Source organism: Ischnura elegans, chromosome 1 (assembly GCF_921293095.1).
Source record: "Ischnura elegans chromosome 1, ioIscEleg1.1, whole genome shotgun sequence".
NCBI classification, from domain to species: Eukaryota; Metazoa; Arthropoda; class Insecta; order Odonata; family Coenagrionidae; genus Ischnura; species Ischnura elegans.
In genome coordinates this window covers 35929494-35943637 of record NC_060246.1, presented here as the reverse complement: position 1 = coordinate 35943637, position 14144 = coordinate 35929494, and the positions used below count along the sequence as shown (strand labels likewise).

The following is a 14144-nucleotide window of genomic DNA, read 5'->3' as shown; positions in this document are numbered from 1 at the left end:
AAACCCAAAGTGTATGAGAACAATCTCATTACAACTGTATACTAGGTTGCTTCAATGTTGTTTCTTCCTTTCTTTTGATGACCTCAGGTTACCAAATACACTATTATTTTTAATTTGCGTCTTACCAATGAAAAATAAGGTGATAAATAGTGATTTCTAAAATAAATATTTTGACTTTTTTAACAGCTTAACGAAATATATATAAGACCCATGTGAGTTTCACGGAAAAGCGAACAGAATTCTAAGTATCCTCAAAGATCATAATGATACATCTACATCTTTTTCATAATCAGTCAGCTCTCAGACTGCTATCTGGTCACAGAATAAGAATATTTCTTGAAAATCTCCGGGTGCCATGAGCTACTCGGAAATTGAGGCATTGAGCAATGAGGAAGCGCACTTCGGCATGAGAACTTTAACGGCTCCATTTCGTTCAATGTATCAGTGTTAATATGAGTGGCATTTATACATGTTTTAATTTATTGTGAGCAAGTTAAGAAAGTATTCTTTCCCAATGGCGCCTTGAAATTTATTCTCATACATGATCAGGCCACAAGTGAAATAATAACGGTAATATTGCAATCATATGCTAAATACTCTTTAATAAGTTCATCATCGGTATTAAATTTACAAAATCCTTGAATCAGCCTCTCCGTTTTCCCATTTCCCGTCTCGCCCTCTCTAATCCAAGCGACCTAGGGACTTGGCGCTCAAGCACGACTTTAAAGTCGGACGTAAGTGCGCAGTTGCATTTTAGTTATATACCGAAAGCCGATTCCCAAACTTCCAAAACACCAACGCAAAGTCCATATTAGAAATTTCGCTATGCTCTGTTTTATCGAATGCACAAAATATATTAATAAGCTTACCTACTTGATTAATAACAATTAGGGTATTCTCAGTCTCTCAAATTGCTCTTCACCACCTTTGATGAGTAATTTTCGGTCAGCCATCATTACCTATAGCCTTATCAGCTGCGATGACCAAGGGCTGTACTCCAGAACTCTACTCAAGTGTTGATACTGAATCAAACTCAACTCGGTTCCCACGTTGGTATTACGAAACATCACTCGGTAAATTTTACCACTGAACGTTACGGCAACTCCTGCAGCTCAAGTGAGTTGATTTGAAATCAGGTATACAAATACGAACCCTAACTCATATTCTACTTGAGTCTGAGATTTAAACCACTGAGTAAGAGTGAGAATTGAGTCAGGTTCTGGAATGTAGTGGTAAGTATGGTGTATAATGCATGATGGCCCTAAGTAGCTTGGCCGTCTAAAAGTAACGTCGTTTCAATAGCGTCGGCAATACCAAGGCACCTGTTACGGCAGGTTGCTTTAACAAAATGGTCAAGGAAACAAATAAGCTGAATTTTAATCAACATTTCAGCAAAAATAAAGAAAGCGCTGTTTCTTACCATGTACTTAAATTTTAAAGTGCCAAAATACTGGAATATTTTGTAATGGTTGACTTCCAAAAGGTGAAACGCGTTTTAAAAGAGGAAAGCTAAAGAAATTGTGAATTAAAGTGGATAAACTAGAATGAACTTTAATAAATAATGGTAGGGTTGAATTAATTTTTTGAAATATCCCACCCAACACGCCAGTGAGAAAGACTTTGCATATATCATATTTTTAACGCGTCTAAATATCGCAATACATTCTTTTTCCCTGCATGAGAATTTTCTGAGAAATATCTTTTATTTTCCTGATAATTGCCTAAACATCACATCAACTACAAACAGTACCGCACGCTAATCGTATGGTAAAGTTTTGTTAACATTTTGTGGGAGGCGGATGAAACAATTGGAGGTCGTTGATTTAGCGTCCTACGATTCAACGTTGAACAACTACCTTATCAAAAAACGATGAGGCAATAAACTGGTAATGGAAACTATTGCTAGTTTTAACGCAACTCAATGGAAAATAGAGTAATTCAATACTGAATGTAAAGCTGAAAAGGTTTTTCTTCGATTATTATTGCTAAATCACTACCACCATATTTTATATCTCTCTTGAACATCCTTGGAAGTCGTTTTTATGTTCCTTGTGGACATAGTTTACTCTTTTTCATTGCAAAAGGAATCTCACTTACAAAGCAGCACATGGCGATTATGATAAATAATAATTCTATGATGCCATTACGAATTCCATTTTGCCAACTGGCCGTTGAGCTTATTTGACTTTTGCCACGCAAATGAGCCTAGCAATATTACGCAACGACTCTGTTCTTTGCCTGAAGTCACTGGCATTATAGAGTTAACAAATTGTCTTAACTGCGTCTTCCAAGTAATTCCTTTATTTCCTGATGGCGCGAACTAATTTGGAGCGTTTGCATCCTACAAAAATTCAGTCGTGGAACCATTCGCAAACCTAATGAAGGCAATGGTTGCGCCGCGGGAGGAAATACATTTTTCATGAAGCGACCGCATATTTAATACAAATACGAGGAAGTAGCATGCGGTGAAAAAAAGAGGGGGCAACCTAATTACGAATTGCTTAGAGAACTGGAGGCGAGGTTGGCTCATTTACGGGCGGGGAAAATGCCCCGAAAGTCTTGTGGGGACGTCCTGAAGCGAGAGAGGGGGAAGAAGAAGCGGAGGTTTGCCGACAAACGGTGCGGAAAGGGACAAACAGAAAAAGTATGAGGATCTTGGAACGGACGAAAAATAGGGTGGGAGGAATTAAGGGGAGTGGGAAGGTTGTTAAGAGGAAGAACCAGAAGGGCGGGATAATAGTAACGAGAGATGGAGTGGCAAGGAAGGGAAAGAAAAGAGAAGGGGGGTGGGGGAGGAGGCAAGTTTTGGGTGAGTCGGTTGGATGAATAAATTAAATTATCAGAGAGAGAGAGGAGGAAAAAAAGCGGGAGAGGTGGTAAGACGAGACTGAAGCAGGAGCACAGGGTATGGCTGTGTCTCCTCCCCTCTTTCCTCAAAAAAAGAAGGATGCGTCTTAGGTTTTGTGTGTTTTGAGGCACGATGAGAGAAGAATAATGGAAAAGTGTGGAATGGGGGGAGAGAATGAAGAGAATAGAAATATGGTGGAAGGAAAGAGGGAAACAGAGGAATGGATGCCCTGGGGTGATAATAATTACTGAGGTCGGCAACGGAGGTGACAGGATGGCTGAGAGCGGGTTAGTAGAAGCTCAGAAGAAAGAAAGACAGCAATGCGATTGGATAGAATAAAGCGAGGAACATGCATTGCTGAGGATATATTTATTGATAATGCAGCAAAAGCAGACTCCAAAAATATTCCAAAAATCTATCATGCGAGCGCAAAAGTAATTATTAATCACGCTCAAAAAAATATTTATAACCACTACAAAATTAATTGAAAGGCTTCTCATTCATGGTTGCCGGAAAGCAAACTGTGAGCAAATACATAAGCAAAAGAAATGTGAAAAAAACAATTAAAATATTTCGATAATTTACTTCGGTTTTAGTACAATATGCTATGAGGTGCCTAAGAGATCAGACAATCATGCCTAACATGCAGTATATTGCGTTCATCAGGGCCAAGAAAACTTTTCGAGCGTGAAAATAACCCAATTAGTAAATTATATGCATGAAGAGGCTTTCTATATCTTGCCAAAGCATTTCCAGGGCATATTTTGCAATTATGAAATATGCAACATCATGCCAAATATTACGCAAAATATGCTATTTTAGTCTCTGAAGATTTTTTCTTTCTTTTTTTTGGGCCAACAATAACCCATTATAACTCAATATGAAACACCTCGCCTTTGCCCTCAAAAGTCTCCTGAGCGGAAAATTGGGAGGAAAAAATTTACTCTCGTGCCCGGAAATCTCCCTGGCTATTTAACCAATCAACGGGAGGCAACGAGAAATGTGTTTGTTTAGCAGTTTCCCGTCAATATATGTATATGATCTCTATCAAAACGAACGACGTGCCGCTCGTTCAGGTCTTTTTCGCTGCACATAAAAGCGACGTGCGTGGAGAGGGGGGGTGACGTGGTGCCCGGCTTGAAGTGTAAACCAACTCCTGCAACTCTCCCACCGCCCGCCACCCACCCTTTATTAGGTCTCCGCTCCATTGGGGAACTTCTCCCTTTGCCGTCTCTCGAACTGCATCCCTCCCTGAGGCCAACTCGACAACCCCATGGGTATTGATTGATTCTCAATTTACCCCGAGTTTTAGTTCCGAGCGACCCCGTGACCCGTTACACTTTAGATCATTCTGACCCTGACGTTCACTCTTCATTCAAAGGATCCATTCATCCCAGGATTCTGGGTTTGAATCTCTCTGGGCATTAAATAGGAGTTTTTAACTAATTTAAGTATGCCGTAACTTTACGGATAGCTCTACGGACTCACTCTGAAAGCATAAATTGTGAAGAAATTCCACAGAGAAAAAAAACATTCGCCTCGACCGGGATTGGAACCTAGATTCCAGGGAATTTCCACAACAAGCAACGTATTTAAAACTTTATAATGAATATTGCGAAGGAATTAGCATATTACGCATTACTGTACCTCAAGTTATCACGTGACGCCTAAAGCAACAAAATATTCGTATTAAATCCAGAAATGCGACGAAACATAAAATCAATTAGGTGACCAATTCAGATGCATAAAATAATGAGGTACAAGGAAGGACAGTTTCCTAACATTGAAAACACCGTGTGGGTAAATAAAATGAAATGCCTTGGGTATGGTAGACGCCACGCGACCAACAGAGGGTTAATCTCATGATTGAAAAAGTGCATCAAAATTATTTACATTGGGACTTTAAGTTTTCGACGCATTAATTTATGGCCTGTTAATTTCATAATAAAAAAACTCATGGTTTTGCAAGGTATCTGTCGCAAATTTTCCGGAATACTACGGAAATCTGTCTTTATATAAACAACCAAATTTTTCGTTCCTGCCTGGTCCGAATTACCTTAATCCTCGCACAAAACCCCAATTCATTCCCTTCCTTAAATCCCCAACCCAATCACTCCTTCCTCCTCTCTACCTCCCGTCCGTTCCTTTAACCTTCCTACTTCATCACTCTCCCATTTCCCAACCGTTTTTTCTCCCTCTCCTCCCGTCCACCCCTTACTTCACTGTCTCTCTCTTCTTTCCCTCCCGCCGACTCCTCGCTTTTTTCCAGATCTCATTTCGTTCCCCACTCCCTGGGCCCTTCGGGTAATTAATTGGCGGGTCACAAGGCGTGTGTGTTCCACTTGTGTACATGTGGCGGATCTCCCCATTTGACGGCGAGAGGAATGAGTGTGGTGGCCAGCGGCGGAAGAAGGGAAACGGTTGGCCAATCGGGCAAATCGGTGTGAGGAACGGACGTGCGAGTACGTAGGCGGGAGGTCGGGAGTTGGGAGGGTTGGGAAATCCGTGCGTATGGGTTGGGAAGGTGGAGTGAGGGGATGATTTCGGGAGGGAAGAGGGAGGGGTGTGAGGTGCGACGATGAAGCAATCGAAGAGTAGTGGGGGAAACAACGGGAGGGGAGTGGGAGAGAGGTGGATTGGTGAGGGGCAGGGGATGTAATGGCGAAAGTAGTGCCATCTCTTAGCCCGAGGCGGCAGCGGTGGCTCTTTAATTCGTTTTGTTTCCACTCTGACGTGCGCACACAAACAAGGTCTCATCCCTTTCCACTCATGCCTTACACCCCACCGTATTTTTTTTCCTTTCAACCGCTCCACCCCACCCCACCTTGTATTTTTCATCATGAACAGATAGTGAGCGAGTGGGTTATTTAGGTCGTCACCGCTGACGCTGGGGGTGTAAAATAAAGTAATAATAACAATAAAAAAATGAAATTCGTTCCCCACCCATTTTCTCGTAACCGCTCTTCCCCTCCCCATCATTTCCCTCCCATCCCATCCCATGCATTTTTGAAAGCCCGAGGAAATATTTATGAATACTTTATTAGGGCTGTCGAGGAACATGCCGAGGTTTTGCCGCTCAGGATCTCTGCAAACACTTGAACGGGGATGGCTCTCGTGGGCTTGCTCGCTGCAACCGTGTTTTTTTTTTTGTGGTCCTACTCTTCATTTTTGGTCATGTCACTGGTGTAAGTTCTAACGTACGGCTATCAAAAATCAAATCTTTTGACGTACAAATCGGACTCCATACTATACATATTAACGAGAAGTTGTAAAGCGAGAGATTAAAATCATGACTTTTCCAAAGTGATGAAGAGACAAATGATTTCAATACTCAGGGTGTTCTTTTTTATTTTATAGAAAACTGGGAATGCGTAGAGGAGCTGGTCTTATTTAGAAATGCAATAGATGAAAATTAAAGGAATGGATTATTTTAGGTACCTAATTCTCCTGTTTGCATGTAATCGTTGCTGAATTTAACAACGGTAATGGGCCTAAAAGGAAGCTCTAGATATGCATCATAGAAAAAAGGCTGTCGTCACTCCATTTTCATCGTGTATGCACAAGATGAATTTTATGATTTTTCATTTACTAGTAACTGCTATTACTATTATAACCGTATTGTATAAGAGCTGGTTCTTATTCATAGACAGAGCTATATTTTTACTCAAATGAAACCTCGTAGTCAAAATTTGTAAATTATAGGTATACTCCAACATTATTTCGCAATACGTTTTCTAGAGTACATGTAATTTTTTCCCGACCAATTGGAAAAATATTGAGCAGTTTAACTGCTCCAATTACTCCTAAATTCATTTAAAGAGTACAATTAATTTTTATTTCAATTTCACGTAAACCTTTTCTAATATTGAATCGAAAGACAAAAAAAAAGTATTAAGGTCATAAGGCCACCATTATAAAGATGGTTATTCTTTGATACGGAATTATTAGGAAATAAAATTCATAGACAAATGATGAAATTAACCTAAGGGTCGATGTCTTGGCATAACCAATGTGGCATGGGATGGACCAATGGAAGACATAATAGCAAATATTTCATCTTTATTTCTTTTAACCTGTTTGATATACATTATAAATATTATTTAATGGTTTGTGCGGTGCATTAGGAAGTCAAAATTACATTTTGATCGGTGTAAGATATTTTATTATTGTTGAAAGTATCCTCTCTAACTTTAATTTCCTGTCTCTGACCTTATTTTTCATTAAATCTATTTTGTTTCGTTTGAAAGAACAGTTCAATGACGGTCTTGATTTAGACTTGTTGACTGTGTTTTGGTAGATCTGTTCGAAATATGCATGCAAGATAAGATTTTGATGCAGTAATTTTCCGACGTAATTTCTTCTTTTTTATATAAAGGATGTATTTCACTCCATTACAATAAATCTCGAATACTTTAACATAAAATAACCAGATATTTTGGGGATGAACTGCATCTCTTAGCATAAATATATTTACTGATCCCAAAAAAGCGAAATATTTTTGAAGTCAAACCATAAATGCTAGGTGAGAAATATTAACTATTACGTGGAACTTTGGCAGAGAATGATGATTTTATAAAACAATCGTGGACCTTTTCATTTCATCTGGTGTTCTTTGGAAAGGAAAGCAGCAAATTTAAACCTTAGTCATGCCGCGAAACGATACCAGACCTGAAATGGTCTCCAAAGACAATTTTTGACGTATTATGATAATATGGTAATATTTGATTTTTCTGTTCCATGTACTCCCAGTTTTTTTTTCTTGCAATTAGCGCCTTACTATTTCATCAAAACCTCTCCTCGCAAATCACATTTCTATGAGGTCAAGCCGACTATGAGGAAATTAAAAAAAAAATTTCGCCTGGGAGACGTATTCCCGTTTTCTCTCTCACAGGCACACACATATGCATCCCCTTCTCTTTCCGCACCCAATTCCTCCTCCTCTTGAAGCAGACTGGCGCATATCTGACTGCTTTCCTTGCGATCCCCATTTTCAAGCCGAGCGCCCGAAACAATCGTCAATTTTCCGGAGAACACACAATCCAATCATCACGGATGGCGTCCTTTTTGCCGCCTGCGAAGATTCCCGATTTGCATAATTCTAATTCTGATTCTCGTACCAAATCAGGATCTCTCACTCCCCTGGCCTCTTCCAGAAGCGCCCAAGCCCCTCCTTACACAAGCACCACTCCATTCGAACACTCCTCCCATCCCTCCCTTCCGCCCCCACGGCACGGCGTTCTCATCCCTGAGCCAATCTCCAGCGCCTCCAATCCCTTCCGATTCTGCGACCTCTCCCTGGACGATGGCTTCCCCCATCATCCCCGCTCACCACCCTCCGAATCTAGGTCTGTGCGATATGTTGTCGAGGTACCTGCGGAGCGCGTACCGTTGTACCAGAGTGCCGTAAATCGCCCGGTAATCACTTGGCTCGGGATCTATCCAGCTTCTGTTACACAATGCTTCAATGGGATAGGTACTTCTTATTCAATGAACTGATATCAGAAAATTATCATACTTAAATTATTCATTGATGCTAGTTTTAAGTACAACTAGACCGTAATAATTATTTTTCAGAGCATTATTTTGTGAGCTAAACTGTAACAATGCATGACATCAATTTAATACAATGTATTATGATCCAAAATTTATAATTTTAACGATGAATCGTCATTACTACATGATACTCTTGATACTTATGACGCACTTTATGATTCTGTTGGTGCTATTTCATTTTCTTATTTTAAAATTTGAATAATTTAAACCTCACTTGCCAGAAATAGAGAAAATAAGCAATGCTTGCGCGAACTATGAGGTTGTTTCTTTCAATAACTTGTGATTTTGGGGCAAAAGGTTTAAAGCATGATGAAAATGAAACGTAAAATGAATAACTTTTCTCTTAATTTCAGTTATATTGCATATTTTGAGGGCATACAGTACCCCCCTAACTTATTTCTTACGTGTCCCTCGGTCTTTTCTTGTATTCACTCGGTCTTCAGATGATTGGAAAAATATCCTCAATTTCGTTATAATCTTTCTTTTCAAAAGCTAATCAGCTTAATTTTAGGGCGACGGAGAATACCAGAGCAGGAAAACAGACAAATAAATTGTAGAGTTTGGTCACCTGGCACGTGTGATTTAAAAAATTGGTGTCCATAAAAATGTGCAATGAAATATAATGAAGTGGTCGTGGTTCATCGGATTTTGAAGGGTGAAATCTCTTCTCTAAACTAAACAGTTAAGTAAATTGTATGATGAAAGTAGTAACAATCATCCTAGCTCTCCTAATTATCTCACTTGGTTCGCAAACATTTCTCCCCTGACATATGCAACGGCTTCTGACATTTTCCGATATTCATTTACGAAATTACTTGTATTTTATATCCAACTTTACCTTTAATAAAGAGAAAATATCAGTATCCATGTTTTCATGTAATTCTGAAGCACGTCCTCACGTGCTGCTCCGAATAAGTCGCAAATGGTGGTCTACAGACTCGCTCTCCTTCTTAAACTTTTCAATGAAGCAATTTGGTTTGTGATTTTCATCAAAGATTACGTCACAAACTTTCAAGGGATCGATAATCACCATTTTCAATAATACATCGCTTCCTTCGTATTGAACATGAACTCATTGTCACGAATTTCCTCGAGAGCATCGCGAAAAGAAGAGACAGACGTGAAGCGCCGTCTGCTACCCTCGCCGCTGACTAAGCTAAATCGCAGAAGGAAACTGTGCAGCTGACGATGGACAGGGTTCAGAGTAAATCCAAGAGTAATAATAATAAAATAGAAAATGTAATGAGTAAGTGCGACGAGGTCCGTGAGCGAGTAGATTTATAGTATCAGAATTTATGATTTTAGTGATAATTCATTTTTTTCATCCGTCCGTCGTATTTTTCAAAGAAATTTTGATTATGACTCCAATGCCTGTATCCACTCCCAATGACCTCTTTCTCCACCCGGTTCAAGGGATATCTGCGGGGAGAAATTCTCAAAGGTGACCTCCCTTACCCCGTGACCCAGCTCTCCCATCAGCTCTCGCCGTTTCTCTTGCCGTATCGCCCCACCCCAATTCTCCCCTGCCAACCCTCGGGTGCGCCGCAGAACTTCCCGCTGCTTCACTATCCGCACCGAACCCAAGCAATCACGCTCGTCTATTTCCAACGTCAGACCTCTCTCTGTTATTTCAAAACCATTATCGATGAAGTTTTTGTGCGAATCAGGGTACCCTTACCGTTCAACATTTCATAGGAAACGAAATATTCGCCGTCTATGGAAGAAGAATTCAATAAGCTCGGGTCTTAAGGGTAAAACAGGAGCAAGGAAACTTTTGAGTGAGGGTGCCCGTACAATATGGGTGGATTCCAGAAAAAAATGTTCATCTATCTGATCTATGGCGCAATTTTCAATCTATTTCAACCTACCGCGGCGAAGGAATTCTTTCCGAAATGAATTTTTGAAGACATTCATTAGATGAATAGACTGATTTGAATGCCTATTTTTTACGCAATATCGGTCGGTGGAGGCTAAAATTTCAACTCCCTGTGATTGAAAAACTCTTTTTGCTTAATATTTTGAAGCGGCAAAATGATTTCATTTTTATGGCATCAAAAAGGGATAATTTAGAATTTAGAAGATGCGATAGCGAGAACTAAGTCTTTTAAGGGATACAAAAACCTTAGATTACAGAATAGATTAAATAACTTACTTCCCCTGTAAAAAATGGGTTTGTCACTGAGGAATGTAAATAAAATTTACCCATTCATACAGTTGTTAATTTATCCACTCTTACAATGAAATAGTTGAAAAAGAAGAAGCTAAATTTTAAGAGCTTTTCCACAAATTCAACGTATGTGATAAATCTTCCTAGCTTGCAGAACCAATTTAATCAAATACTCGTACTCATCTTCAGCTATATAAATAGGTTTCCACTCTAATGGAAATAGAATAAGATATTTTTATTATACTTTTTATAAAATACATTTTGTATTATGTTTGCAAAAACTTTTTCCACGCAAACATCAATTTTTGTTGCATGAAGTGATAATAAAAACGCCAGCTGTTTGAAAAATCCTCCTTCGTGTACACAATTTATCCCAGTATGAGTAATAGAGAAATTTTGGATGAATTCAAGGTTCAAAATATATGCTACCATGAATTTTAGAGATATACCCAATGAAAATTAATCATTTAGTATTGTCTTCACATCGAACACAACGAGAGATGTCAACTTATCAGGCTTTACTTGTTATGAAAATGAAGCAGGTACTCTCAGTGAAAATCACAGTGGCCTTCGATCAATTGAAACAACTCAGGGATCCCTACAGAAACTGGGCACTTCTTCTCAATTCACTTAAGTCTTAATTCATTAATAACTATTGTTAGCCGTAATACCCTAGTTATTGTGATTTCTGATGGAAAATACCACAACAATATTAGAGGTGATAGCTTAAGCTTCATAAATTTGGCTTACTTTTTTATTGGGATTAGTTTGAAGCCTACTGCTCATCATTCTATTCATGTCGCGAAAAAAATATTTAAAAAATAAACTATTCATTCACCAGGTGCACTTCCGTAAGGCGGCTAAGTATTTGGTTACCTTTTTTTCTAAAGCCAATAAAGTCCAAAAATAATCTTCGTAACATTTTAATGGACGCACAGGCCTAATGGTCGTATTTAAAACGCTAAGTATCTAGCTATTAATTTTATTTACCTAACCAAACCCCGGCGTTTCCACAAAAGATAGCCAAAACTGCTGAATTGCTAAAGCTCTAACAATAACTTCCGGGTTAACTTTGAGAAACTTAGTCATTTACAACAAGATTTTTTGTTGAGCAAAGGCTTTTACGTACTTTTATTTTCTGGAACAACAATTTAATTTGACGAAAAAATCTATCTTTTAGGGTTCGCTCGATATTTCTCCGCTATTTCAAATTACATAGGATAGGAAATCCACATGCTAGTTAACACTAGAAGGACCAGACACTTATTTCGACAGGTAACCTCTATTGACTCAACCCTTAGAGTCCCCGGGAGGTCTATCGGGCTCCTCCTGCTATGTCACTCTTAGATGCTGACAGTTCACCAATCATTCATTAGTCAATATTCATTTTATTTTAGCATTAACTATGTTCTTTAAATTATAAAAAAATTAACTCATACTACCAAAATTCGTCAAATAATGCATTACTAAGGTTAAAACCACATATAACAAAGATTTCTTAAAGTTTTTGAATGTATACCTTTTCTTTGTTTTTGAGACCTAATATTTTTTCTAACTTACTGCAAAATCAGCAAAAATGCCTCGGAACGTTTAGAATAGTTCTTGAAAATCGGTGGGCACTCAGAGGATAAATCATATTTCCTAGATAGTTTTTCTGGCTTCATTTTTCTGACTTATTTATTTTTTATGGCTAAACCTAATCTTAATCCGCTAAAACATAATTTAATATTTTCACGCAGAAACGGATTTATTTCACCTATTTACCTTAAAATACCAACACCCCTCAAAATGATGAGTTAAGCCTTTCTGTTTTACTTGTGCTGGTAACGCGTGTTCTATTGAGGATATCACTACACTATGTTACGCATGGCATTTTAGAAGTTTTAGCTATCACATTTATGCATTTAGAACTCCTTATTACATTTTGAATGGATATAAACAGAATATCTGCCATGCCGAGAGAGGTGCGGTAGGCCGGGGCAGGGGAAGCATGATCGACTTGACCGCTGTTCATTTCAAATTTTTTACTGCAAAATTATTAGTAAAATTTACTAATTTGAATTTATAAGTGAAGGAAAAGTGTTTAATGTAGTTAACAATTAATTCAACCATAAACGATGAAATATTAAAAATAATTACTCATCGTCAAAATTAACGGTAATGGACAAAGGTGGATTTTGGAAGGGCACGAAGGAATCCCCCCCCCCCGGCCAGACGCTTAAGAAAAAGACAACATTTTTACACGATTATCATTACGTTCGCATTTCTTTGTATATCGGAGAACCAATCATCAATTTTATATTAATAACTTTCATGCAAAAAGAAAGAGAATATTTCACAGTGATTTTCATATCTCGTTTCTGATCTCAAGAATGGGAAGATCGTTTACCTGTCATACCCTTGTCCCCCCCCCCCCCACCCCCATAAAAAATCCTGTTCTCGCCCCTGGAAATGGCCCTTTCAGATAGCCATTCGACCCCGGTCCTTTTCAGTATTTCAGTAATTAGAAATATATCTGGCACTGGTTTACCGATTGTCTTAGGCAACCATCGACTGGAAGCAGAACAGGTTTCAAGGCTATGCTAAGATGCTATGAGTTAGATTCCAATCCGCAATATAGTGTCCTGATTCACTTGTTTTGCAGGAGGGAGTTCGAGGATATTTTATTTTTCAGCAAGGGCTTTTACTTATTTTTAATTACTGGGATAAAAAATTGATTGAACGAAACTGTCGATGCTTATATAATACGATATTTCTCCGAAATTTCAAATCCTATCACTCGCTCATAAAGATGTTCGAGGATAATAAATCCAAATGCTAGTAAAAGTTAGAAGGTAAAATATATCTGATACTGGTTTTCCGACTGCCTGGGGCAATCATCGACGGGGAGCAGAACAGGTTTCAACCCGACTAGGCTATGTATGCTAAAAGAGATGGGATGGATTCCAATCCGCCATGCGGTGTCCTGATTCACTTAATTATTGCAGGAGAGAGTCCGGCACGGTATCAGGATATTTCATTTTTCCTCCCGTCCACTTCATGCACTCATTCTCTCTCCATCCATGTTCCGGCATCATCTCTTCAGCACTCTCCTCGCTCGCCCACTTCCTTCCCAACGAGTTCGCCCCCTCATCTTGAGCCTCTTGTCCGATGCTTCCCTCCCTCCGCCCCCGCCGACTGCCCACCACTTCCGTGCCCTCCCTTTCTTGCCTCGCTTGGCTCCCAGGTGACCCGGTGACCCTAATTAGCGGGGCTCGTCCTTATCGCACGCGCCATCCAACCTCCTTCCCTACCTTATCCTTTCACGCACGCCTCACCTAATCCTTCAAACGACATCTACCCATCTTATTTCCTACCCCACACTTCTCTATTCCGCTATGTGCTCCTTATCCTTAGTTTCGAGCCCTCTCAATACACCTTTATACATATCTTTCTCCTATTGCGCTCAACCACATATTGATATTTTATTGGCAATTTCTCTCAAATTGAGATATTATTCCATTCACTTTTCACTGAAATTGTTTGACAATATTCTAGCCTCAATCGCATTAGTTTTGAGATAAATTGTTGACCTCC

At 39.1% G+C, this 14144-nt stretch overlaps 1 protein-coding gene across 1 annotated transcript; it reads left to right on the top strand.

Moving 5' to 3' along the window:
• Positions 1 to 979: 979 nt before the first annotated feature.
• On the top strand, positions 980 to 13806 carry LOC124161009 (protein TRACHEARY ELEMENT DIFFERENTIATION-RELATED 7A-like). The gene is made up of 3 exons (XM_046537539.1): positions 980 to 1049; positions 7974 to 8251; positions 13654 to 13806. The coding sequence occupies exons 1-3, from the start codon at positions 980 to 982 to the stop codon at positions 13804 to 13806; spliced, it is 501 nt and encodes a 166-aa protein (XP_046393495.1).
• The last annotated feature ends 338 nt before the right edge of the window (positions 13807 to 14144 follow it).

Bases quoted from the DNA above. Each gene is read 5' to 3' on its own strand.
- LOC124161009 (XM_046537539.1), top strand. From the start codon at position 980: ATGACCAAGGGCTGTACTCCAGAACTCTACTCAAGTGTTGATACTGAA. The intron at 1,050-7,973 runs GTTGGTATTACG...GTACCAAATCAG, and splicing joins AAACTCAACTCGGTTCCCAC to GATCTCTCACTCCCCTGGCC. The intron at 8,252-13,653 runs GTAAATCGCCCG...TCATCTCTTCAG, and splicing joins TACCGTTGTACCAGAGTGCC to CACTCTCCTCGCTCGCCCAC.